This window comes from Citrus sinensis, chromosome 7, assembly GCF_022201045.2.
Source record: "Citrus sinensis cultivar Valencia sweet orange chromosome 7, DVS_A1.0, whole genome shotgun sequence".
In the NCBI taxonomy this organism is placed as follows: Eukaryota; Viridiplantae; Streptophyta; class Magnoliopsida; order Sapindales; family Rutaceae; genus Citrus; species Citrus sinensis.
In genome coordinates, this window is record NC_068562.1 from 7,390,911 (window position 1) to 7,415,890 (window position 24,980).

At 33.9% G+C, this 24,980-nt stretch overlaps 5 protein-coding genes across 10 annotated transcripts; 2 read left to right on the forward strand and 3 right to left on the reverse strand.

Annotated features, from left to right (window-relative positions):
• Positions 1-2,788: 2,788 nt before the first annotated feature.
• Positions 2,789-6,456, reverse strand: LOC102626928 (uncharacterized). Of its 3 annotated transcripts, none has more exons than XM_052444040.1 (8): positions 6,334-6,456; positions 6,175-6,246; positions 5,725-6,078; positions 5,160-5,309; positions 4,477-4,617; positions 4,129-4,182; positions 3,587-4,020; positions 2,789-3,490 (listed from the first exon to the last, which is right to left on the reverse strand). In XM_052444040.1, the coding sequence occupies exons 1-8, from the start codon at positions 6,404-6,406 to the stop codon at positions 2,888-2,890; spliced, it is 1,881 nt and encodes a 626-aa protein (XP_052300000.1). In that variant the 5' UTR covers positions 6,407-6,456; the 3' UTR covers positions 2,789-2,887. The 3 variants fall into 3 exon arrangements, with proteins under 3 accessions (XP_052300000.1, XP_052300001.1, XP_006465922.2); XM_052444041.1 differs by having other exon boundaries at positions 6,201-6,246; positions 6,334-6,434; XM_006465859.4 differs by having other exon boundaries at positions 5,725-6,246.
• A 5,618-nt stretch (positions 6,457-12,074) lies between these two features.
• LOC102626640 (protein NODULATION SIGNALING PATHWAY 1) lies at positions 12,075-14,122 on the forward strand. Its single transcript, XM_006465858.4, has one exon. The coding sequence runs from the start codon at positions 12,339-12,341 to the stop codon at positions 14,022-14,024; it is 1,686 nt and encodes a 561-aa protein (XP_006465921.2). The 5' UTR covers positions 12,075-12,338; the 3' UTR covers positions 14,025-14,122.
• On the reverse strand, positions 14,090-17,543 carry LOC102626340 (E3 ubiquitin-protein ligase SPL2). Its single transcript, XM_006465857.2, has 6 exons — positions 16,926-17,543; positions 15,640-15,741; positions 15,282-15,452; positions 15,070-15,191; positions 14,759-14,878; positions 14,090-14,554 (listed from the first exon to the last, which is right to left on the reverse strand). The coding sequence occupies exons 1-6, from the start codon at positions 17,292-17,294 to the stop codon at positions 14,263-14,265; spliced, it is 1,176 nt and encodes a 391-aa protein (XP_006465920.2). The 5' UTR covers positions 17,295-17,543; the 3' UTR covers positions 14,090-14,262.
• Positions 17,544-17,903: 360 nt separating this feature from the next.
• On the reverse strand, positions 17,904-19,832 carry LOC102625660 (uncharacterized). Of its 3 annotated transcripts, XM_006465856.4 has the most exons (5): positions 19,336-19,518; positions 18,919-19,252; positions 18,714-18,806; positions 18,281-18,348; positions 17,904-18,156 (listed from the first exon to the last, which is right to left on the reverse strand). In XM_006465856.4, exons 1-5 carry the CDS (start codon positions 19,374-19,376, stop codon positions 18,021-18,023), a joined length of 672 nt encoding a protein of 223 aa, XP_006465919.2. In that variant the 5' UTR covers positions 19,377-19,518; the 3' UTR covers positions 17,904-18,020. The 3 variants fall into 3 exon arrangements, with proteins under 3 accessions (XP_006465919.2, XP_006465917.2, XP_006465918.2); XM_006465854.4 differs by having other exon boundaries at positions 18,919-19,826; XM_006465855.4 differs by lacking the exon at positions 18,281-18,348 and having other exon boundaries at positions 17,938-18,156; positions 18,919-19,832.
• Positions 19,833-23,088: 3,256 nt separating this feature from the next.
• On the forward strand, positions 23,089-24,663 carry LOC102625004 (transcription initiation factor TFIID subunit 9). Of its 2 annotated transcripts, none has more exons than XM_006465851.4 (3): positions 23,089-23,254; positions 23,607-23,879; positions 24,218-24,663. In XM_006465851.4, exons 2-3 carry the CDS (start codon positions 23,622-23,624, stop codon positions 24,485-24,487), a joined length of 528 nt encoding a protein of 175 aa, XP_006465914.2. In that variant the 5' UTR covers positions 23,089-23,254; positions 23,607-23,621; the 3' UTR covers positions 24,488-24,663. The 2 variants fall into 2 exon arrangements, with proteins under 2 accessions (XP_006465914.2, XP_006465915.2); XM_006465852.4 differs by having other exon boundaries at positions 23,093-23,254; positions 23,604-23,879.
• Positions 24,664-24,980: the final 317 nt, after the last annotated feature.

The following is a 24,980-nucleotide window of genomic DNA, read 5'->3' on the forward strand; positions in this document are numbered from 1 at the left end:
CCTATATTGTTCTTTAAGTGATCAAAAGGAAAATTTAAATTTCTTATCACTTTATCTTATGAAATCACCTTAATTAATTATCATGTGTTCCAGTTTGTTCTTGTGATCTTGTCGATCTATATGTTGGGTTTCTTAATTTGCTTTCTCTTCTTACTCTTTGTATTTTTCAAGCCACAAGATTGACTACATCTAGAACACAACAAACAGTGTAATATTGCGAGATTGACTACATCTAGAACACAACAAACAGTGTAATACTTCGAGTGTTTAGTCACATATTAATTACTTTAATTTTAAAGATCGTTATTATACACGAAAATTCTCCTCCCGAAGAAATAAATTTATACAATGAAGGTCTATATATTGAATGAAAATTCGAGAATAAAATCATAAAGGATTGGAATTTTCAATCTTGTAATTTAATTTATAATTATCTAGTTAGGCATGTACATATCACTTCACTATTAGATTGATTTGATCTTAGGCTAGCTAAGACAGAACTTATTAAGCTTGTTGAGTAAAACATTTATAACAGCATTTTTGCATCATTTCATTTCTTCCGCAAGAATTAAAGTTGATGATTTCTCTTTATCTAAAGAGTTGTAGGACGATTGGAAGTTATTCCCAAAATCATGGCATAATTAAAGTTATTCCCAAAATCATGGCATAATTATTTATTTCCCTTTTTGGTATATGTTAATTCTCAAATAATGCCTACTATGATAAAGTGTGTAAAATACAAATTGAATAGTTAACTAACATCATATGTATTTTTGGCTTTTCACACTTGCATGAAAAACGTGAAAGATAAATTCGTTTTATTACCCTTCATTATTGTAAATACACTAAGAGATAGTTCGGGTTTGAAAACTAGTATAGTCTAGTTGAGATCAAGGGATCAATTTTCCCTCATTGCCTCATACCAATCACGAAGGAGAAAATTATTTAATTTGTGTTTTGTGTGGGGTACGGTGGATGAATTGGAAAAAAAAAGGATAATGCGATCTTTTCTTATAATTAAATCAAAATTTTCCGAACCAATTTTAAATAAAGTAGCACTACTCTTTATTTATCTGTATATATTTTTGTAAAATGAAATATTGTAAAGCTTGAATCAAATTTTTTTGAACCAATTTTTAATAAAGTAGTATTGCTCTTTAGGCAGGCTACATGTTAGGATCGACATGGCTGGGTTTTTTTTTTTTTTTTTTTGGTGGTGGGGTGGGGGGGATGCCATTATTTTTATCCTTGGGCTGTGCAATTTTCAAAGAACAAATGCCATGTAAATCATGTCATTCTTCTTTGTCATGCTTGTCGCTGTTTGATGTTTAAGGGTATTAAAAGAAAATATTAACTTTTGCCAGTCAATATAATTTATTAAAGTCGTATTATATGTAGTGAATTAATGACACGAAAAAGGAGATTCCTGTTTTTTATTTGTCTGATTGTGCTCCCCAAAGGCCAAGATGCTTCACACCTTCAAATTTTTTTTGTTTTTTCTTTTCACTGGTTAAAATCCTGCATGTTCGTATCTGGAAATTGCAGCAAACCCCACTTATGCACAAGCTCTATACATAAACCTACCCAAACCCATCAAACAACCAAGCCCAACCCAACAAAAAAATCGAACACAATTATAAACCTCTAAGCATAAATAGGTTTATATATTGCTCAAGAAATAAACTTGAAGAATAAATCGAGTACTGAGCATTTCATTAGCTTAGTTATTTATTTACTGTTCCCCAAATACTGATGCTAGTATTGAATCTTAGAATCAGGAAGACATACGTCATTGGTAGCTAGCATTGATGGTATGGTAGAAACTAGAAAAGAGGCAAACCAATGCAGCAAGAGATAAGCAAGGCAGCTAGAATGCGTGGATGATGAAAATCTTATCCCTTGTGTACGGTTAAGACCACTTTGCATGCAATATAGCCACTCTGTTGCCTTCGCCCCCACATACTCTTACGGTGTGCACAAAAGACAAGTTTTTGTTTCTCAAATATCAATTTGATGAGATGGGATCAATTACATCTATGAAATTTCATAGAACGTGAAGAAATTGAAAGGATTTTATTTCTATAGAGACTTGAAAATTATTATACATAATAGTTTGATATGTGGAAGTTATGACATAATGATAAATAATAGTTGGAGATATCAGATGTCCTTGCATGATTATGGGGTTGATTGATGGGATTGATTTTGGTGAATTGCCCGAGATTGGTTCACGTACGGTGTCATAGTGTTACATGGTTACTAGCAGCATATTGACAAGTTTTTTTATTTTATTCTTAAAAACGAATTTCTCATTATCGGTGATAAATGTTGCAGACAGTACTTCTTAAGTGAGGACACAATTTACAAATTTAATGACAAATTTGTTACTACAGACAAAGTATTACGCCCTAAATTTTTGGTCGATTTACAATATGCAATGACTCCACCCCAGTTCACATTTTAGTTTTTTGGACAACGATGCCCGTTTCATTTGAATGCATCTTAAAACAAAGAAATAAGGAAAATCTTCACCATCACGATAAAAAACCGAATCAGTTGTTTATTGTTCGAAGCATACATGACAAGCGAGGGAGGGTTCGAATTATGAACGGTCAGTCAAGATTGAATTATCAGAGTTTACGTAGAGAAACTAGAGTTTATTTTTTATGACGCACGAAAAGGCCAGGAAAGGCAAAATTAAAAAGATAAAAATAAAATGCTAACGGATAGAAATTTATTATTCGGTAGGTAAATTAAAAAAAAAAGTGTTATTAGAGCTTTATTTGAATTTCTTATTAGACGAGACCTCGTACTAGGTAGCGAGGCTTTTATTAACATTAAAACAATTATAACAACACCACCAATTGTCTCGATCTGAAAGTTACATTCATAGAAACTTCATTGGATGAAAAATACCAGGCCCGTAAGTGGACGCAAACACTTCAATCAAGAGTGGAAACTGTAGGGTTGCAAATAAGAAGACAGGTAAAAAACCAAGCAGAGCCGTTGGGATAATGACCCATTTCCATGGATGAAACTGAGTTATGTGGACTGTGGCAGCAAATGCAACCATCAAACATGCTATTGAAAAGAACAAGGTGATGAGGCCAATGATTAATTTCCTGGGGAGGGACACGAGAAAATCTTCTTCTGAGAAACGTGAAGTGAGGATGCCCAAGAATATCAACACCGAAATAACGGATGAAAAGAGTGCAAGCGCGTTTGAAATTCCAAAAATTGTGAAAGATGGTTCTTCCAAGAAATTGGGCATTCCTCTACTGTCGCTGCCGCCTGGTACGGTGATCGCTGCAGCAAAGACTATTGTCATTATGAGTGTAGCTACAACTGAGCACGATCCAGCTGTGTCCTTCATCCATTTTTCACCTTCTTCGACTAACTTCTCGTGTTCTTTAGTGAACACCTCTCTTGGTGTTTTATCTTTATCATTTAATTGATCTTGTAAGGTTGGGTGAACACAATTCTCCACAGCCTGAGTTAGCATATATAATTTTAAGTTAACATATAATTGCATGATTAATTATATAAAATGGTATATACTAGAATGGTGTTTTAACTAATTATATACCTTGAACCACTGCAACTCCCTCTGCATCTGCAATGCTGCACCAGGGACTTCAGTTGAAGGTACCGACATTGCAGCTATGTGCAAGATGTTGATGCGTTTTTCATCGATGTTAGCCATAAAAAAAGGGTAAATGTTGGGAAAATTAAATATGATGTTAAAAACTTTTTCTCGGCGATGTTCAACTGCAACCTTGAATATGTCATATCCATCTTTATTCTTGAACTCTAAAGACCAAGGGAAATAAGAGTTCATAATTTCCATGACAATCTCGTAAATCCCCAATCTTGCAGCCGTAAACATTGGCTTCTTAAATACATTTTGTGCTTCTTCATGTGTATTCAAGATATCTACCGCTCCCGCACACACGATCCTTAATATTTCAAGCGTTTGCTCATGTATTATCTTTGCATCACGTATCGATTTTATGCTCGGGGCTGGTATTCATGCATTCAACTCTAATTAAATTATTAGTAATTCAACAATATTAATTTTCAGAAAAAATTTTCAATTTATTTAAGAGAATGTCTTCAATACTTAATTACCTAGCTCCATGAGGTTGTTCCAGAGCACAAACTTTAATTTTTGACGCAAAGAACCTGTAAAAATAAACTATAAGTTATTAGCTGCATGAAAAATTTATTGATCAGCATATATGATATACCTCAGGATAATAATTTTTTTATTCAGCATACACATACAAAGATTTAATGAAAACCAGACATCTCAAAGGTTATTCTGTTTTTTTTCTCCCAAGTGATTTTATTCTAATCTTTTTCTACAAATGATGTGTTACTGATTAAGTGGATGGTAAGATGGAGTGAATAAAAATAAAATTTGGTCTGTCATGAAATGCTCATAAAGATTTAGATAGAAATATGAGATATACAAACCAAATGCAGAAGGGATTTTTTGAAGAAAGAATTTTTTCAACTGAATCTTTGATGTTACACTGAGCTGCTTCTCTAGGTCTCCACCCACATTCTCAGAAGGAGGGTGAGGATGAGGATTATACTCTTCTTGTATAGGAATCCCTGCAAATACAAAAAAGTAAAGGGAAATGAAGGTTAGTTGAAACTTAGATAGGCTAGATTTATTTTAAATTAAACTATATTATTGTAAGCTTCGAGCCTAAACGATTTTACTAGTGAAATTACCTAAAAAACATCATTACATTTTTTTAATTTATTATCAGTTCACATGTTTAAACTATAGGACTTGGAATATTTCAGTCTAAGTAGTAATAGAGTTTCTAATCAAGTTACAAATTCTTTATTTAAATTATTTTAATTAACTGACGTAGCATAGTAATGTATTTTATATAAATTATTATAATTTAAAGATATATTATGATTTAGAATTTACTCCCACAAATATATGAAGAAATATATCGCATGATCTATAAGTTAATTTTTTATTATTATATTTTTATATTAAGTAGTTTGTAGGAAGAGTCTGTGGTTTATCATTATTCTTTTTTAATTTTTAATATGTCTACTTAGGTTAGGTGTAAATAATTGAACCAAATAAACAAGTAGTGCAACTTTAATTAGAAAAGGTTGTGAACAAGGCCTACATTGATACAGTAAGCGTTTGCAATATCCAAGTCGGCTCCCGCTTTCGAACGCCTTAGGCCTTTTACTCAATGACTCCAAAATTTTTCCACTCTCACCAATATCTGCGCCGGCTATCATTGGATGGTACTTCAATAAAGCAAGAGCCATATCTGTAAAATAAAATAAAAAAAAAGGAAAAAAAAATATAATGAATTAAATTGCTTAAAATATACATAAATATATGTCTGCACAAAATTCTATGCGGACTCGGTGCTTCTAGAGTTATAAAAGTCAGATGTTGGCACAAATTTATATATACACGAAAATTTTCTAATATGAAAATTTCCTCACACACACACACACACACACATATATATAATTTTTAAATAAGAGAATTTCGTAATTTATTAAAATTCAGGACAAGTTTATAATATTATAAACTAATTCTATATTATTGCAAAATATTAAAAAATAATTTTTTTTATCGTGGACGTCCTTATTCTTTTAATTTATATTTTACTTTAATAAAATATAGATTCCCTTATTATAAAATTACTGTAGAGGATTCTCCACTATAGTACTTACCAAAGAGATTAGAATCAATCAGAAATTTAAGCAGGACAAAGACTTGACGGCCACCCAAGGGTCCTCTAGTCTTTGGAAGTAGATGACGAACAGCGTCCCTATTGCCTGCTTTCGCTGCCATATGAACAGGAAGAAGATCATCTTTCTCCTCGTCCTTTATGTTTGGATCATCTTTCTTCTCGACCTTTATGTTTGGCAATTCTTCGTTGTAACGCATAAGGGTTGTGATCAAGTTTAACTTCCCAGTAGAAACAGCATACTTCATATATCCAGAGCCTTCATCTCTCGCAAAGTTTTGTAAGCAATTTCGCGGGACTTTTGATAGAAGCTTGTCTACAAGCGGCGTGGGCACATCTGGTATACCAACAATAAATTCAAAAATGGAACTCTGATCGACAATAATGCAGGTTAAGGCATTTGGAGTCTTGCTCATTATGTAATCTTCTAAACCTTTCCAATCATTCTTCAATATATACCTCGTAACTTGCTTGTAGTTAGCAATATCCTTTATTATCTTCTCATCTGTCCACCAATTATCGAACGTACAGCAATTAACAATTCAATCAACAACAAAAAAAAGAAAAAAAAAAGATACCTTAATTAACTTACCTTTTGCTTTCGGAGTTTTGTTATTACCCTCATTGCTCTGCACTTGCGCTTTTGTATTTTCGTCCTGGCCCATTATTTTTATTTGATTATGTAACTAGTCCTCTAGGGAATGAATTAACTACAGATATGAGATATGTATATATTTATAGGCAGGATGCTCGAAAGACCTAAGCCAATATATGTACATAGAAAGAATTGTAATTATCATTATGTTGAGTTGTTGGAAAGCACTACCCTTCCGGGGCCCAGCGTGCATTAAGTGCACGTTGGATTTGGAATTTTTTCTTATTCTTTGTATTTTTCAAGCCACAAGATTGGCTAGATCTAGAGCACAACAAACAGTGTAATACTGTAATTGTTTAGTCACATATTAATACTTGAATTTTGAAGATCGTTATCATGCACGAAAATTCTCCTCCCAAATATATAAATATATACAATGAAGGGCTGTATATCAAATGAAAATTCGAGAATAAAATCATAAAGGATTGGAATTTTCAATCTTGCTATTCAATTTACAATTATCTAGTTAGGCATGTATATATCGCTTCACTTTAAGATTGATTTGATCTTGGGCTAGCTAAAGACAGAACTTATTAACCTTGTTGAGTAAAACATTTATAACTTCAATTTTGCATAATTTCATTTCTTCTGCAACAATAAAAGTTCACGAGTTCTCTATATCTAAAGAGTTGTGAGACGATTGGAATTTATTCCCAAGATCATGGCATGATTACTTCTTTTGCTTTTTGGTATGTTAAGTCTCAAGTAATGCTCCTTTGATATATAGTGTAAAATACAATTTGAATAGTTAACTAACATCATAAGTATTTTTGGCCTTTCACACTTGCTTGAAAAAGGTGAAAGATAAATTCGTGTTATTAAATTTCATTATTGTGGATTCGGGAATGACAGTCCAGAATCGAAATGAAACTCACATTTATTTGGTGAAATAAGAGATGGAATGTGATTCATTTTGATGGGCCCCACACTAAATTAGGAATAAATATTAGTTTTATTTATTATCAACTCGTATAAATAAAGACTTAAAATAAGTTCTTCATCTAATCTCTAACCATTAAATAATTTAAAATAAACTCTTTGTATTTAAGATAATGGGAGCATTAAGTAGAGAAATATATTAAATTGATTTAGGCAATAAACATACAAAGTCGGATTATTTAACCTAAGTTATGTTTTCCAATTGAAATCATTTCAATTTGCTACTAATGATTAAAATATCAAGACAATTACGAATCAAGAATTTTAATCTACTAATGGAATGTATTCAAGTCTTATCTAATTGGTCATTCAAACAAGACAATAATAAAATCATAAACATTAATTATAGAAGAACATAAATAATTTCAATCAAACAAATTAAATGATAGAAATTGAATCTTAATCATATGACATGTTTAGGGTTTTGAATTCACCTTCAACCAAATAAAAAATTTATCATAACATAATTGAATTGAGAATAAAAGAGTTTATAAAACCAGTCATAGAAATTAATCCAAGCTGCTGCTCCTCCAATTTAATTCCTTTTGGATTCCCCCTTTTTGGCTGCCACATTCAAAAGCCAAAAGGTTGGCTTTTTATAATGCTTGGCCGAATAAAATTTGGATTCTAATTCCAATTTAAAGCAATTAATTCAATAATCGGCCCATCAAGCATAAATCCAGCAAACTTCAATTCTTTCTCATCTTGATTAGTTTAAGCAGATTTCTTCTTAAAAATTCTGATTTTTTTATATATTTAATCTCAGAATATATTTAAAATAACAAAATATCAAAATTGAGATAAAAATTAATTTAATAAAATAACTAAATTAAAAATTAATTAAAATAATTAGAATATTTAAGACCAAACAAGAAAAATATGAAAAATTAATAGTAAAATATAAATAAAATAGGCACTTATCAAGCATAATATTACTCTAATATTTTAGTGCAAAACATATATCTTCTCTACGCTTACTTTTTTCAATTATAAATAATAATAATAATATAGGAAAATAAGAATTGTCAAACATTGCTTGCTTTCTTTCTTTTTTTTTTTGGGAATCGTGCACAGATGAAGTGTTAGCAAGTCATTTTTTAGTTTTGGGTAACAAGACTCATTATGAAAAAAATTTTGGTGCTCCTAGAACAATTCTTTTTATCCATTCACTATTTGGCATATGAATATATATATCATCAGTAGCAGGTCCAGATAATTTATTTGGAGGGGATTATTCTTAATAACAATGTCATTATCTAATAATACATTGTTATTAAACTTAGTAAAAATAATTACATTAGTTATAATAATACTCTTAATTTCAGTTTTTTACAACTTTAATAGAAACAAAAATACAAACTTGAAGTTAATTTAATATATCATTACACTTGTCATGAAAAGTTGTAAGATAACTTCATTGTCAATACTATTAAAATTGTCTTTCTCTATGCATATAACCAACCTATTAGACAAAACAAATTGATAATGATGAATAATGATACTTTTTAATTTGTATTGTATAAACAAAAAAATTACTAAATAAATTATTGCTTGATATAACTTAATAAAAATATCATCTTTAATGATAATTATGAATAAAAGATTAAGATTTAAGCACGTTGGAACTTAATATTGGAAGAGGTTTTGTATTTTGTAGTCTTTAGCATTAAAGATTTGGAAAAGTGAAACATCTTTGAATTCTTGTTCGCTTTAGGGATTCTAGACGTAGGACGTGGAATTGGAAGATAAGTTAATGAGCCAATATTTTTAAAATTAAAATAGGGACATAAAAGAGCAAAAAAAAAAAAAAATTGATTAAATGCCAAGCCGTCAACTCTTTTAATTATTTAAAGAATTTTTTTTTAACTTTTAATAGGATAAAGTTTAATGTGTGCCTTTATGAAATAAATTACTAGGGGCTTAAATGAATACAATTAACATTAAAATTAATACATATGCTAAATAAGCAATTAAATTTAGAGGAAATTTTAGTTCGGTTGTACTGTAGCCCGATGTGGTTACCCATTGGTCGATCAATGTATATAATTATAACGAGTTGAAAGATACACACATGTCAAATAGTGAATGGAAAAAAAAAAAACAATGATTTAGAGCATTAAAGACGTTCTCATAACTAAGACATTCTCCAATATAACTTATTTCTTGAATAAAAAATTAGTCTCTCGTGTGGAAATTCTCACTTTTTTCAATTTTGAACATGATTAAAAAACGAAAAGAAGAAGAAGAAGAAGAAGAAGAATTGCTCCAACACATAAAAAGAGGATATATAACCCATTAAAATTTACGACATCTTAAAACAAGGACATCGTTGGTAAGAATATAATGGTTTAGCCTTTAGATTTTTGAAAAAAAAAAAAGTTAAAGACTTAAAATATGACTTGATTAAAGAAAGACCTTCGTATCCCTATGCTTCAGGTATCTGGCATTTAAATAAGACTTGACTATATTATAAGGTGCTCTGGTTTTTAATTTATATTAACTGTTGTGAGTAGCGATCATTTATTTTGTGTCAAAACACTTAATTTTGGTGCATTATATTTTGTATGTCATACTGTACTATATAAACTACAGTGGAATGCAATTTAGGCCAAACACCTAGTTGAGTGGGTTCCCTAATGTGATAACTTTCGTCCACTCATTCAGTATAAAAAACGGGCCTAATTGAATCATCTCATCGAGGATCGCATGTGAAAAGATTGGATCTTTGAAATTCCCAATGGTTGAAAAAAATTAGATTATAATATATTGTATTTAGAAGTTAGATTGTCAATTTTTACCTTATTGAAACCAATATATGCGGTTTACCTCCTATTATTTACATAATAATTAATATCTTCCTTAACATAAAAAATTTAAAGGAAAAAAAAAAAAAGAACAAATGAGTCATTTGCTCGATATTTTATCGTGAGAATATAACACAACAAACTGTCTAGTACTGCAAGTGCTTAGCCACATATATTGCTTGAATTTTGAACATCATTAGATTATGCACGCAAATTCTCCTCCCAAGTAATTCAATATACATGGTGAAGATCCATGATTGGAATTTTCGATTTTGTCGTTGGATATATGCTCTAGTTAGTGATCATGGATCTTTCGATTTTGTCGTTGGACATATGCTCTAGTTAGTGGTGGCGTATATATATAGCACATACACTGTAAGTTTGATTTGATCTTAGGCTAAGCTAAGACACAGCTTATTAAGCTTGTTGAATAATACATTTATTGCTTCACTTTTGCGTCACTTCATTTCTTCTGTAACAATCAAAGTTGATGAAATTCTTTTTATCTAAAGAGTTGTGGGGCAGTTAGAATTTATTCCCAGAAATCATGGCATAATTGTTTCTCTTAACTTTTGGAAAGTTACCTCGACAAATTATATGAAAAGACTAGATCATCCCTTCTTGTATTTTTCGCTTTTCACACTAGCATAAAAAACTTAAAAGAAAAGTTCCTTTTATTACTCTTCATTATTACATCACATTATTTAATTTGTGTTTGTGTGCGGTTGATTATTAGAGTGTGTAAATTGAAAAAAAAAATTAAATAAATAAAACACAATTGGATCTTTTCTCATAATTGAATCAAAAAGTTTTGCGAACCAATTTTTAATAAGGTAGCAATACTCTTTACTTATTTCTATAAATTGAAACATTGTAAAGTTGGTATAAACTATAATATTTTATTGCAAAACATAAATCTTTCTCAACGCTGACCTTTTTTAAAAATATATATATATGAACAACAATAAAATAGGACAACAAGAGTTGTCAAGTATGTGGCTTGGTTTTTTATTGATAAGTTTTTTAAAGTTATGTTATGAAAAAAATAAAATAAAATTGTCAAATAAGTAGAGAATATTTTAAATATTTTAACATTTGAAAATAAATTTCAACCTCACTCCCAAAAGCCGAAAATTTAAGTTTTTACTAATAGAGGCAAAATAGCTTATTTAAGATTCAACAGCTCTGTTAGAAAAACAATCAAACAATAACAAAAAAAAATATGATAAGAGTTTATGGGATTAAATAAACACTTATGACCATTAAATAAGCTATACCAAATCGGCGCTAAGAATTCCTGAACATTATAAATCAATTAAAAAATTTAAAAAAAATTACAATTTTTTTTTTGTTTTTGTTTTAGATAAGTAGATCCATCATTCACAGTGCACATACCATTTTTTTTAAATTATTTTTTATTTATGAGGATTATTGGATTTTCACCCTATTTATAATGTGGTTATGGTTTTTATTATTATTGTATTAAATAATAAAACATGATCAATTAATACCTCTACCACATGGTTTTAGGATTCGTATTGAAAAATTTGTGTATCAGAAACCTGCAAGTTCTTTCTGTTTATTTTTAAAATAGAAAACTAAATGAATGAACTCATTCATTAACCAAGAGTTTATTCCAAATCATAGTACTAATAATATAGTATTACTAATCCAAAAGTCATGATATAGTACTAAAATTTGGTGACATTGAGGTCCCAAAGGCACAAGGCAGAAACGAACAGGGACTTCAAATAGTTTATTAGTATAGAGAAATGAAGAGTTTGCCGTCTCTTGACAATTCAAAATTCAACCCATTCAAAAAACATCACAATCCTCTCATTTTCAAAGAAAGTTGAACTCAACCACCATGACATACAAACTTGAACAAGATAATAAGTTAATAACCATAAGGAGCAAAAGACAGAACTTCATTCTCAATAAATACATCAGATCCTCCAAATAAACAGCACACAAATTCTTACAATATTCCCTGCCTTGGCCCATTTGCTCAAAATTAACGTTGCACCAATGCCCTCTTGCCATTATTATTTCAACACCCTCTGATCAACAAACAAAACTCCGTGATCTATATGCTTCATCATCATCATCACACTCTTTTGGTCAAAACTATCAAACACCTTGATACCAATAATTTTTCGGCTCTCTCCTGTCCTAGCTAGCTCCTTCTCCTCAAGAACAATGACCATTATTGAAGAACCAGAACCAAACCCCACCGCAGATCACATATTAGATTGGTTGGAAGAGTCGGTATCGTTCCTTCCATCGTTCTTGGATGACCCGTACAACGCTAATGGGATCGATGACTATCAATGGTGGAATCAAGGTCAAGATATGGCCCCAGAACAGCTCATTGGCAACACTGGCGCTAGTAGTGCTGCTGCTCCTGTGAACAACACAGAAGCCACCGTTAATGTCAGTACCATTAGTGTACGCCCTACTGATTCTGTTGTTCCTGGTCCTCCAGCACCGGCTGATTCATCAAAAAAACGGAGAAACGCCGATGACCCTCGTACGAGATCATCTCAAAGTCATCACCAGAGGAAGAATCAGGGACGTCGGATTAGTGAAACTGAAGAAGGCAATGAAGAAGGGGTCATCGTTAAAAGGTCGGTTGGTAACAAGAAAAACACAAACAAGTCTACAGGAAATAACGGCAATAACGGTAATAGCAAGGAAGGAAGATGGGCAGAGCAGTTGCTTAATCCTTGTGCCGCAGCTATCACAGCCGGCAACCTGACACGCGTGCAACACCTGCTGTATGTCCTCCATGAGCTTGCCTCACCAACCGGAGATGCCAACCACCGGCTAGCGGCTCATGGGCTCCGAGCCTTGACACACCATCTATCCTCCTTATCGTCTTCCTCTACCACAACCACCTCAACAGGCCCTTTAACCTTTTCTTCTACGGAACCAAGATTCTTCCAGAAATCTTTGCTCAATTTCTATGACAAGAGCCCTTGGTTTGCCTTTCCCAACAACATTGCAAACTCGTCCATCCTCCAAATCCTTGCTCAAGATCGACACAATCAGGTGCAGAATCTTCACATTCTTGATATTGGGGTCTCTCACGGAGTGCAATGGCCTACGCTTCTTGAGGCCTTGACTCGAAGATCGGGCGGTCCTCCTCCTCTTGTTCGCCTGACAATCATTGCTCCAACGGCTGAAAATGATCAAAACGAAGAGACCCCCTTTTCAGTTGGTCCCCCGGGTGACAATTATTCCTTGCAACTTCTTGGTTTTGCCAAGTCTATGAACATAAATTTACAAATCAATAGACTAGAAAGCCACCCTTTACAGGATCTAAGTGCGCAAATGGTCAGCACATATCCGGAGGAAACCTTAATAGTTTGCACACAATTTAGACTGCATCACTTGAATCACAGCACCCCAGATGAAAGAACAGAATTCTTGAGGGTGTTGAAAAGTTTGGAGCCGAAAGGAGTGATACTCAGTGAAAACAATATGGATTGCAGCTGTGGCAACTGTGGAGACTTTGCAACAGGTTTTGCACGTCGAGTGGAGTACTTATGGAGATTTTTGGACTCAACAAGCGCAGCGTTTAAAGGCCGGGAGAGCGAAGAAAGGAGGGTAATGGAAGGAGAGGCAGCAAAGGCTTTGACGAATAGGGCAGAGATGAACGAAGGGAAAGACAAATGGTGTGATAGAATGAGAGGAGTTGGGTTTGTTGGAGAAGTTTTTGGCGAGGATGCCATCGATGGAGGCAGAGCTCTGTTGAGGAAGTACGACAATAGCTGGGAGACGAGAGTTGACGAGAGAGATGGGTGCATTGAGTTATGGTGGAAAGGGCAGCCTGTTTCTTTTTGTTCATTGTGGAAGTTGGATGTGAAAGTAGAAGACAGTTAGAATGCCAAATACTACTTTATGTTAATTTTTTTTTTCCCCTTGTATCTACAGTTATGAAAAGGATAAAGCTATAAACGTACGATCTTTTACATTCGCTATTGCTTTCTCGTTCTCAAAATGTACAAAAATATTTACTAGGATTCACAAAAATCACCCAATGACTAATCCATGAGTGTATCTTTGAGGAATGCAAATTCCCAACCACAAACAAAAAGCACCAACCCCTAAATTTCAATGCTCAAGAAAAATATATCCGCATTGAACTCCGAACTGTCATGCGACAAACAGGGCACTTTGGTGATGCTTCACGTTCAACAGATATAGCACATCGGCGACAACAAACTAGATGGCCGCATGGATTAAAAGCTGAGATTCTGCGCCTTGTCAAGCAGACTACACATAGCTGCCCATCTGGAATATCCCCAGCTACATCTTCATCAGAACCTATCTGAGAGTCAGCATCATCACTAGGTGCTTCGGTTAGTTGCCGAGACATTCTCTGTTGCCTATCTTTCCATCTATTCCAGTTCCTACAGACATTTTTTCCCCCCAAAACTAAATCAGCAAGAATCAATACAAGCTCATAAGAGTAAATTCAGATCTGATCTGTCCAATTTGAATTAACAAGTGTATTTGCAATATGTGATGGAATAGAGAAGGTAACTCTTTTATGTTTATTTATTTATTTTAATAGGAAAAAGAAAAGACACTCTTTTATGTTAAAACTAATGTACCTGACAATAGCATATCCAAGGATACCAATTGATAGTGAACCAAGCACAATACCACTCCAAAAGAGTATTTTACTTCTGTTCACAAGATCTACCACCATCAGATCCTTAGTCTTCTCGCTTCTGCAAAAGACCAAAACACAAATTAATCCCCTAAAGATGGTCTACGCCCCAGGACACCTGACCGGCCAATGGCCTTTCAGAAACCCAACAAAGTCTTCATCTGTCTTTAGGTTCAAAATTATTCAAATGCTACAAAATTTTGCATTTCAAACTACACAACAAAACTGAGGCGGTTTGAGAAATCTTCTTACAGAAAGTAGGGTAGATCCTTGCACGACTTGATCTCGGGAATTCCATTTTTGAAACTGCAAATACCAACAGCACTGATATCCTTCCCTAATGGAAGAATTTTCTCCTCAGCGAGCACACCAATCTTTTAAAAACAAAGAAAACATGGTTTCATACATTTGTAACAAAAAAGAGCACCTGAAAGACATCAAGGCTATTCAACTTCTAAACTTACAGGGCATTTTAGACCAAACATTGCCTGAAGAAATGTAAAGGGAGAAACATTAGCAAGTTCCAGCCGTTGATAAGCTGTTGTAAGAGGTAAAGGCTGTCTAGAGCCATCCATGTTCACAATAATATAATCAGACTGTGGCCACCGATCACCTTCAACAAGAATAAAAGGAACCTGTGAAATCAACCAAAAAAAATATATATTAAAATGGATGCCTATTAAACTGAACATATTTATTTATGTCAACACTGAAAACAAGTATTATTTTGCTTGATTGCTTCTATTGCATTTCTCAAGCTAAAAATAATTTAAACAGAAAAATATCCATTTAAAATTACATGAGATGAGTTATTCATTTTACCGTTCTTAAGGAGGATGGTTCGCTTGTTTTCAAAGATCTTCCAAAGATGGCACGTATATCAGGAGTCCATCCAAAAAGGTCCCTCCATTCGTTATATAGAAACTTCAAGCATATAAACCAGGAAATCAGCAAATTGCTATCTATAAATTAACAAATAACCATGCAAAATATAGTAAAAACTTCAACTTCACTCCTTAACGGGGTTGCTTAATCTTGGAATATTAATAATTGGATTCTTTCCTACATAAAGTACAAGTAAAGTGCATTTATAGCACGAGGATATCCACTTAATCAAGATTTGACCCAAAAGGAAAAACATTGAAGTGATCCAGAAAATGCTAGCCAGCTGCCTATCGGCTCCCCTAGTCCTATACATAAAATTTCTCAGAGAGATTATACCCAAAAAGCATCCAAATAAGTTCCCACGATATCTTGTAACAAGAAAAACTTTAAGCAATGAAGTACATGCACATTATTCCTTCAGAAGAAAGTTATCAATATATGGACTTCATCAGAAACAAATAAAAGCATGTTTAATATACATGATATATGTATTAATAGATGCAAATACAAAAATAACACCCAAAAGAAAAGCAAAAAATTCCTAATTCAATTGCTTCCCTACCACCATGGTTCCCTAAAAATCAAAGATAAGCTTATAATCATGGGGCTTCTGCTTAATTTTGACAACTAATGTTTACAAAATATGCACCCATTTTTCACTGGACAGCCAGTGATTCCATTCACTAGCAGCACATCAATACCAAACAAACCCCCAGCGTGCATTTCAAAATTCATATTCTATTCTCAATATTCAATCTTCATCCACAATTATACACAAAAACCCCTCTATTTTAGGGAGAAAAAAATCAAATTTTCTGCAATTCATACAATTTCTAACAGCTCTAATTTCTATATAAAAAAAAAAAAATCAAATTTTCCACAATCATACAATTTCTAAGAGCTCTAATTTCACAAAAACTCAACAGACTGACTAATGGTAAAGAACTAGGAAAGAAGAAATAAGAAAATTCATGGGGGATAACCTCTGTTATTAAACTTCAGAAATTACATAAGCATTCTTGACATCTTCTCCTACTCAACAACCTTATTTATAGGTTCCATTATTTAGACCCCTAGTTGACACAGGAACCAAACTTACAAGAGATAAACAAAACAAAATAAAATAAATAAATCAATAACGATAAAGCAAAAGAAAAAAAATAAGTAATTTTATCTCGAAGGTGCGTAACAACTAAAATTTCTGAATATTAAAAAATACATACAGCTTTTCTTTGTTCAAGAATAACAGCTTTGTCTCCGCTCTCAGAAACCAATATATCGTTACTGTACATCAAGGTCTTCCAGTTTATTCCATCGACAGCTGATTTCGCTTCCACTTGGCCCCGCACGATAACGAGACGGCTATTCTGCTCTTGATCGGACGGCTGCGATTGCTTTTCGTCCAACAGAGCTCGAAGATCGGAGACTTTGAGCTGCGGAGCGTTCCGGACTTTTCCTAGAGCGTTGGATGTGTAGCGGAAGTCTAGGAATGAACGCACGGCGGTGTATGCGAGGGCTACGCCCAAAACGGCGCCGTCGAAGGAGACCGCCAGCTGGTAGAGCGAAGCTAGGTGTTGCTCGAGCAAGGACATTTTTGGTAAATTCACTCTTCACATCTGGTTTAGGACGCGCGAGTAGCACCTAACGAGAGTCGCGCTGGTGCTCGTGCTTGCAACGTGAGAGAAGAAGGTTTTTAACATTTTATCGCGAAAAAAGAAGAAAGCGAGAATTTAGGCTTTGAATGGAGAGAGAGAGTTCACAGAGGATATTCAATATTCATTCAGCGACAGCAAGGGTTACGGGACGACGTGTCGGCGACTAGCACTAATTTTTCTTAATCTTAATAACCGACGGACATATTTAGTATGTTTGTCGTTTATTTTGGTTTTGCCTCTTTGGATTGCCGATCGATGTGTTTATCTGTATTTCTTTTCCACGACATACCGTCCACGTGGTATTATTTTGAAGTAATTGTCGTTTGTAATTTTTACTTTATACGACTTGTCGTGCATGTGCGTCTTACTATTTCCTTTCCCTTTTTTTTTCCCCTCTCTTGTATAAGTATAACCCTTGTTGATTTTGCAATTAGTTGACTCATTTTGAGTTTGTTTGTGTACAAACAAGGACTAATCGATCTTAAGAACAATATTAAAAACTTAATTACTATTTACAAATTAACCCTAAATCATAGCCAATCGACGGACCATCTAAAAATTCATTTGTTGAAATCATATCACTACTACTACTACTACTGCTAGATTATATAAATGTTTGAATGAACAACAATCCATTTGAAGCCTATATATGTTGACAAAATATTAGACTTCAAGCATATGATAGGAATGACGGAAAACAAATGTCTTTATCAGAATATTGAGTTCACAAGGTGATTCCATATTTACAGCATGGCCTGTGTTCTTGAGGATCACCAACTTTGATTTTGATCCCAAGTGCCTGAAATATTATTCATCAAAAATTGTCAAGATATATATATATATATATAATTCAAAACTGGTAATAAATCTTAAGGTGACAATTGAAATGATGGAAGACAACAAATTAATTGTTATATATACACCTGTGCAGCTGATGGGCAAATTCTAATGGAAAGACTTTGTCTTGATCTCCCCAAATTATCAGTGTTTCCTTCACCCCAAGCGAAATGTTAATTAGTAACTAGTGAGGTAGATTTATGCATAAGGTCATAAACAATGATTTTGATGGAATGAATAGCCAGCCAGCGCTTTTGTATCATCAAATAAATTAAAAAAGACTTCGCGTGTTTTGATTGTAATGTTTAGTTACACAGTGAAAAGGTCTTTTAAGTAGATCGATTAGAAAGCAATTGGGTGTTCTTCACGAGCTAGCAACTACAGAGGCTTTTACTCAAAAAGTCCTTTGTATAGAGAAGCACTTAGCTCAAACACAATAAACAGTCTTGAGTTGTTTCGTGATACAAAATTACATTTAATAAGTTATTCTGCTCGAAGTTCATAAGAGAAAGCTTTTACCTGAGTTAAAATGGGAACGTTTGGATCTGCATCTTTAGTAAGCAGGTGCTCTATCATCTCCAACCGCTCCTTCCTGTGAGTTTTATACATCGCCTAATTGAAAATTTTTAATCATGGGTTAAGGGTTTTGATTGGACTCAAAATACTTTCAAATAACACTTTGTGAATTATGGATTGTGGTTAAATCGGATTAAAATGAACTCACATTGATGAACTGACGAAAGAAAAAGTCGGGGACCCATTTAAGGAAATCATTACGGTACATTGATAAACTCACTAGGAACCGTAGATCTTGTGGGCTTTCAGGAACCAGAAATCCTGAGATCCTTCTACCAATTCTCGTCAGCTGCCTTTCCTTTTGTTCCTCGGTGTAGCCGATAGCACTGCTCACAATCACAACCTTGTCTATTTCCAGAGGATTCATCTCGGCCATATGATACGCCACGATCCCACCGTAGCTAATACCGTAAACCGAGAACCTGCCCACTCCCAATCTTTTTAACCCTTCAACCAAACACTTTGCTTGGAAAACTTCAGTCCTGTCAGCCCCAGCAGAATATGACTTTCCAAAAAATATTAAATCGGGTACGTACAGATTAAATCTGTTCGATAATGGACGGACCTGATGTACAAATTGCCAGCGTGACGTTCCGCCGTAGCCATGGATTATGACCAGATTTGGCTTTTTGAATTTTCTGTGATTTGGGGTGAAAAAATGAATTGTGGTTTGATCATCTATATCAACGGTGCATGGAGAGAGATTGCAGAGATGGAAATACAGCAGCAGCATTGTATCCATGAATGTGACGATAACCGGAGCATGAAACAAATCGGAGATGGCGTTTCGGATAAAAGGGTGCTTGGGAAATCGACTTAAATTCTGAATGATGAGAAAAAGGTATCGGAAAACTATCTGTATTGTGGAAAAGTAGAAGGAGAAGAAGTGCCAAATTTTTTTTGAGTCCATGGAGAATTTTATTTTATTTTTTTTCCGTTAATTGATCATCAGATTCAATTTACTGAAGGGATGCTTTGTGTAATTTTGACCTGAATTTTGATGAATAGAAACCCAATGGATCTGATGCAAATGCAATATAATTATAGAATAATGTTGTTAAAACAGACAAGGAGACAGATAGAGATTAATTGAATTAACTGTAGATTGATTGTATTTGGGATTTGATATGGACAGTAATCGTAGTTTCTTGAATAGCAGTAACACTCGATTTGATAACCAAGGAAAAAAAAAATGTCTTGGTTTTTCATTTTTAAATTTATATTACAATCTATTTATAATACATTCAAAGTGTACTAAAAATCAAAATTCATATAATTATAGTGACGAGATTTATCTCATGTTTAATTTTTTTTTTTTAAATATGTAAGATTAGATTCTAATATTCTATCGACAATGACTTAGTTGTCAAATAGGGATGGCAATTGTACCCGCAAACCCGCAAACCCGCCCAAACCCACCCGCCAAAACCCGCCCGTTGCGGGTAATTTTATCCGTTGCGGGCGGGTTTAGTATTATAAATTAAAACTCGCATATGGATGCGGGTGGGTTTGGTATTAACCTTATACCCGGTGGATACCCGCATGGATATCCACCAAACCCGCAATAATTTTTTTCAAATATTTTTAATTTAATTTAAATATAAAAATATATAAAGAAAATAATGTAATTAATCAAATTACCAAATAGCAAAAGGCTCAAAGTTGTGTATGTGTGTATATGGCTCATCTCTTATTCTAAAGTCATAACCTAAAGAAAACTAAAGGCATTTCCCTTCGAATTAGTATTTGAAAATATTAATCTTAATTATTATTTTAGGCATTGTGTTAGATGGGTGCTTATGGTGGTGAATAAAATAAATATATTCTCTTTGATCTTGTTTTAAATGATAATATGAAATGTAATTATTATTTTTAGATATTAGTTTGTGTTTTTTAAATAGATTTGTATAATTTATACTTAAATTTGAGAATTTGTGTTGAATTGATGTGGAAATTTTAATTTTTCATTTACATTGTTTAAATATAAAATTGAATATGTTATATGGAACTTGAGGTTATTATTATAAATTTATATATTAAATATTTGTGATTTTAAATACGGAAACCCGCAAAAAATCCGCCGGATACCATTGCAGGTTTGGTAATTGTTAAAACCCGCTGCGGGTGGGTTTTTTTAAAAAAATTAAAACCCGCTGCGGGTTGCGGGTGGGTTTGGTATTTTAAATTTTATGCAGGTTTGGGTTTAGTAATGGCAAACCCGCTGCGGGCGGTGCCCATTGCCATCCCTATTGTCAAATTACAAATAATTGAGCTTGAAAGATAATTAAGAGATTAAGACTGTTACCTACAGAAAAAGCTGTCATTAAATAGGTTCCTGTACGTCTTTAGAAACTGCCAAAAACAAAATAATAACAAATTGACAATTTAATATCCATAAAATGTCAGGAGGGGTCAGCAAAATAAGCTGATCAATTAATAGTCAATTAATCATTATTACAACCGCGACATGTTTTTTTTTTTTTGTTTTAAAATTAGGATTTTTCTTTTGATCTGAGCTCTCTTAATTTTTTATAAATTTTGTAACACCTGTATTTTAGTGTTAATATATAATTAAAATTTAATTATTTTTACTTTTTAATTTATTAACTATCAATCACGTTAATAAAATTTACTCAAAAAGAAATTAGGTCATGAGCTTTTAAGATCGGTATAGTTAGTTGTATATTCTCGAAAAGTTTATATAATTTTAGAGAGAGTGAGATCAAGTTTGTTAAAAAAAAAAGGAAAAAATGTTAGACAAATAATTAACAAAAGATTAAGTATTAAATGAGATATTAAACATAATATGAGAGACTCACTCAAGTAGTAGAAACAATTTATAAGGGAACCCAAATGTTTCATTTCTCCCTCTGCCAAAACAAAAAATGAAATTATTATTCTTGCTGCCAGCACATGATTTTGGTGACAATTTAAGATGGAATGAGAGAGAAACCATTGGTGAAGAAAGAATGGAAAAATGAAACTCCTGTTGTTAGTGACTTATATGGTGCTCCAAGGAGCATGGAAGACTCTCTTTATGATAATACAGTACACGAATTATATAAATGAGCTCTCATGTATTAGGCGTAAGTATATGTATATATAAATATGCATACCAAAACTTAACGGATATAAGCTATAATGCGTATTTTTCACTTACTTTCTTGTGTATATCATACGGATAATAATAATAATAATACACTTATATACTTTTTGTTTTGCGAACAAACCAACATGCATTTACAAACATATACTTTCAAGCACAAGAAGACACAGGCCACGCAATGAGGCAGTATATGTACGGATGTATGTATGTTTGTATCTCACAAAAGTGATTCCAGCTAGCAGTGCCTTGTAGACATGTATGAACACACCAAATTAAAGATACCTTACTTCCAAAGAATTCCAATCCTTTTCTTCATTTACCTATGCTTTCTCACCTTTCTCTTGCCTTCTTCTCCAAATAACTCATCTCCTTTTTCACTTTTTGGACGGCTATGTCTATGATGACTCCACCACTTTTGTCATCAAATCACGAGCTTTACAACTAGATTCCTTCACTTGTTCTCTCTTCTTCCTCCTATAAAACTCCCCATTTCCCCCCCATCAATTTTCTCCACACCACCAAGTTGGTTTTCTTATATATAGTAGTCCTGCAGGATTGAGAGAGTTAATTTAATTAATTCACTTCTTTCTTTCAATGGCTGCTAATGCATACAACTACGCAGGCCAAAACTCATCATCACAAAGAGCAGTCGCCATGGGGTTGGCTTTGGTATCAGCTATAGTTTTGTCGCCACTCTATGTGACAATAAAAAACGATCATCGTTATCACCACCATACAATATTTCATAATGAGACAAAATATTGGAACTCTAGCTTTGTTCTTCCCATGGTTCTAGCTGTCCTTATAATTGCCATCAAAACTACTACTTCTTCTTCTTCAATGGAGAGAGGATCAGTTTTTCCATCTCCCGATCCTTCCTGGGTGCTCAGAATTGGGGGTTCGTCATGGGGACTCGCTGGGATTTTGGTCATGCTCATGCTTGTGCTTTCCTGGCAAGATTCTGTCCAGCATTTCTTTTGGAGATGAGACATCTCACAAAATTGAAAACACAACATATAAAATTTGCTGGTAGCTAGTGTTCGTGTATGTATTGTAACCTTTTTCCCATTTTGGATCTCTCTCTATTGTATACGTTACGTTTGAGTATCAAATAATGAAAGGATCGGCAGTAATTCAATTATTATTTTCTCCTCTATTTCATTATATTTTTCAACTGGTTTTCATGAATTACGTTATTGGGCCAAAGGCCCATTGGTCCTTACGGCCCAAACATTCCAGCCCTCTCTTCCCCTCGTGAAATAGTAGAGAAAGATAGACAAGGATATTAAGCTTGGCGGGCAAGAGACGAGAGAGAGAAGAGAGAGGAGCCGACGACGGTGTGGATTTGCCACGATTGTTTACACTTTACACCAGAAGGGTGAGTCTCTCGATTGATGTTTGTTTTATTATGGCATCTGCAGAAGGATCCGACGTCGTATATGTTCTTTTGCAATTTGCTACTAGTTTAGATGAAAATTTACAGCATCCTCGTAAATTTTCACACTTCTGCTTGGTGATTTGTTTGTGGGAAGCAAATTGATACTAACTAGTGTCTACTGTCCAGCACATCTTTTCAATACAATTGCTTTATAAAGCATGGATTTTTATTTTTTTTTTTATTTTTTTGTCCCAAAATGCAAGTGATGATAATGCTGTGCGAGGATTAGGGTATGATTATTGTTATCATAGAATGCGTCTTTAATGTTAGGGTTCTGGTGTCGGTCTAGTAGGATCCAGGTGAGGAAATGGCGGAGGGAGACGAGGACTTGCCAAGAGATGCAAAGATTGTAAAATCGCTGCTGAAATCAATGGGGGTGGAGGAATATGAGCCTCGAGTCATACACCAGTTCCTGGAAGTGTGGTACCGATACGTTGTTGATGTACTGACGGATGCACAGGTCTATTCAGAGCATGCTGGCAAAACTACCATTGATTGTGACGATATCAAGCTTGCCGTCCAGTCAAAAGTCAATTCCAGCTTCTCACAACCCCCTGCAAGAGAGGTACGTTAGTGTGTTAACCTTAGTCTGTCTGTGGGAACTTGTTCTTAAGAGTACAAAATACGAATATGAAGAGAATTAATGCTGATTATGATATCTTTTTTCTGTTTTCTTTTGTCTCAGCATTTGTTTTGGTTTGCAATTGTCCCTGATTTTAATGGGATTGAATTGATTGATGGTTCCCCCCCCCCCCGCCTTCCCTCTTGTCTTGTTCTTCCAAACTATGCTTAGAATAGCAGAGATTTTATTGCTTGTTGCATATCATGAGCTTAAATGCACTTCTGCTTTTCCTTCCTTGTTTATACAAGATATGTAACTCCTTTACTCTGACCGTCAATCAGGTGCTACTAGAGTTGGCTAAGAACAGGAACAAGATTCCCTTGCCAAAGTCAATATCAGCGCCTGGTATCCCACTTCCACCTGAGCAGGACACATTGATTAGCCCTAACTACCAACTGTCGCTTCCAAAGAAGCAATCTGCTCGGGAAGCCGAAGAGATGGAGGAAGATGAAGAGAGTACCGAGCTCAGTGTATCTCAAGAACAGGTGACAGATTTGCCACAACAAACCCCTCAGAGGGTATCATTTCCCATTGCTAAACGTACAAAGTGAGGCCTCCATGCGGTGACTTTTTGAGACAATCTCATTGATACCCCGTTTTGTGAGGCCAGTAGGAGTAGACGTGTACTACCAACGAAGTGTACTGTTATGCTGATGTGTACTGTATCATTGTAGTTATCTGAAAATTTCTCTTAGCCGTGTTAACTTCTATTCAGCCTTGTTTAAAATGTGTCTTGGTCATCTCTACTTGCTTCCATTATAGGAAGGATTTTGGTGTGTATCTGAATCCTTTCTCCTCCTTAATTCATATTTGGAGAAACTCAAAATTAAACTCTGTTGTCGGAATAAAGAATTGACTGTTTGCAGACAAGATGGAGCCGTACTTGAATCCACCACCAAACCCCAACCCTTTTATTCTTTTTCCTTTTTCGAGGAGGGAGTATCCATGCCCTCGATAACTTACAATATTTTTTCACAAGCTTATGCCTATGGTAACGAATTGAGTTAGTGATACCCAGGCACGAATTTCATCAGGTCACAATAA

Excerpts from the sequence above, each read along its gene's own strand:
- LOC102625660 (XM_006465854.4), bottom strand. The coding sequence starts at position 19,680 with ATGGACTCAAAAAAAATTTGGCACTTCTTCTCCTTCTACTTTTCCACA. Across the intron at positions 18,349-18,713 it reads ACGTTCCCATTTTAACTCAG|GAAACACTGATAATTTGGGG; the intron begins GTAAAAGCTTTC and ends CTTGGGGTGAAG. Across the intron at positions 18,157-18,280 it reads TTTGCCCATCAGCTGCACAG|GCACTTGGGATCAAAATCAA; the intron begins GTGTATATATAA and ends ATAATATTTCAG.
- LOC102626340 (XM_006465857.2), bottom strand. The coding sequence starts at position 17,294 with ATGTCCTTGCTCGAGCAACACCTAGCTTCGCTCTACCAGCTGGCGGTC. Across the intron at positions 15,453-15,639 it reads AACCATCCTCCTTAAGAACG|GTTCCTTTTATTCTTGTTGA; the intron begins GTAAAATGAATA and ends TTGATTTCACAG. Across the intron at positions 14,879-15,069 it reads AAGGATCTACCCTACTTTCT|AAGCGAGAAGACTAAGGATC; the intron begins GTAAGAAGATTT and ends GGTCTTTTGCAG.
- LOC102626928 (XM_006465859.4), bottom strand. The coding sequence starts at position 6,406 with ATGGGCCAGGACGAAAATACAAAAGCGCAAGTGCAGAGCAATGAGGGT. Across the intron at positions 6,247-6,333 it reads CAAAACTCCGAAAGCAAAAG|ATGAGAAGATAATAAAGGAT; the intron begins GTAAGTTAATTA and ends ATTGGTGGACAG. Across the intron at positions 3,491-3,586 it reads GGGAGTTGCAGTGGTTCAAG|GCTGTGGAGAATTGTGTTCA; the intron begins GTATATAATTAG and ends ATGCTAACTCAG.
- LOC102625004 (XM_006465851.4), top strand. The coding sequence starts at position 23,622 with ATGGCGGAGGGAGACGAGGACTTGCCAAGAGATGCAAAGATTGTAAAA. Across the intron at positions 23,880-24,217 it reads CACAACCCCCTGCAAGAGAG|GTGCTACTAGAGTTGGCTAA; the intron begins GTACGTTAGTGT and ends ACCGTCAATCAG.
- LOC102626640 (XM_006465858.4), top strand. The coding sequence starts at position 12,339 with ATGACCATTATTGAAGAACCAGAACCAAACCCCACCGCAGATCACATA.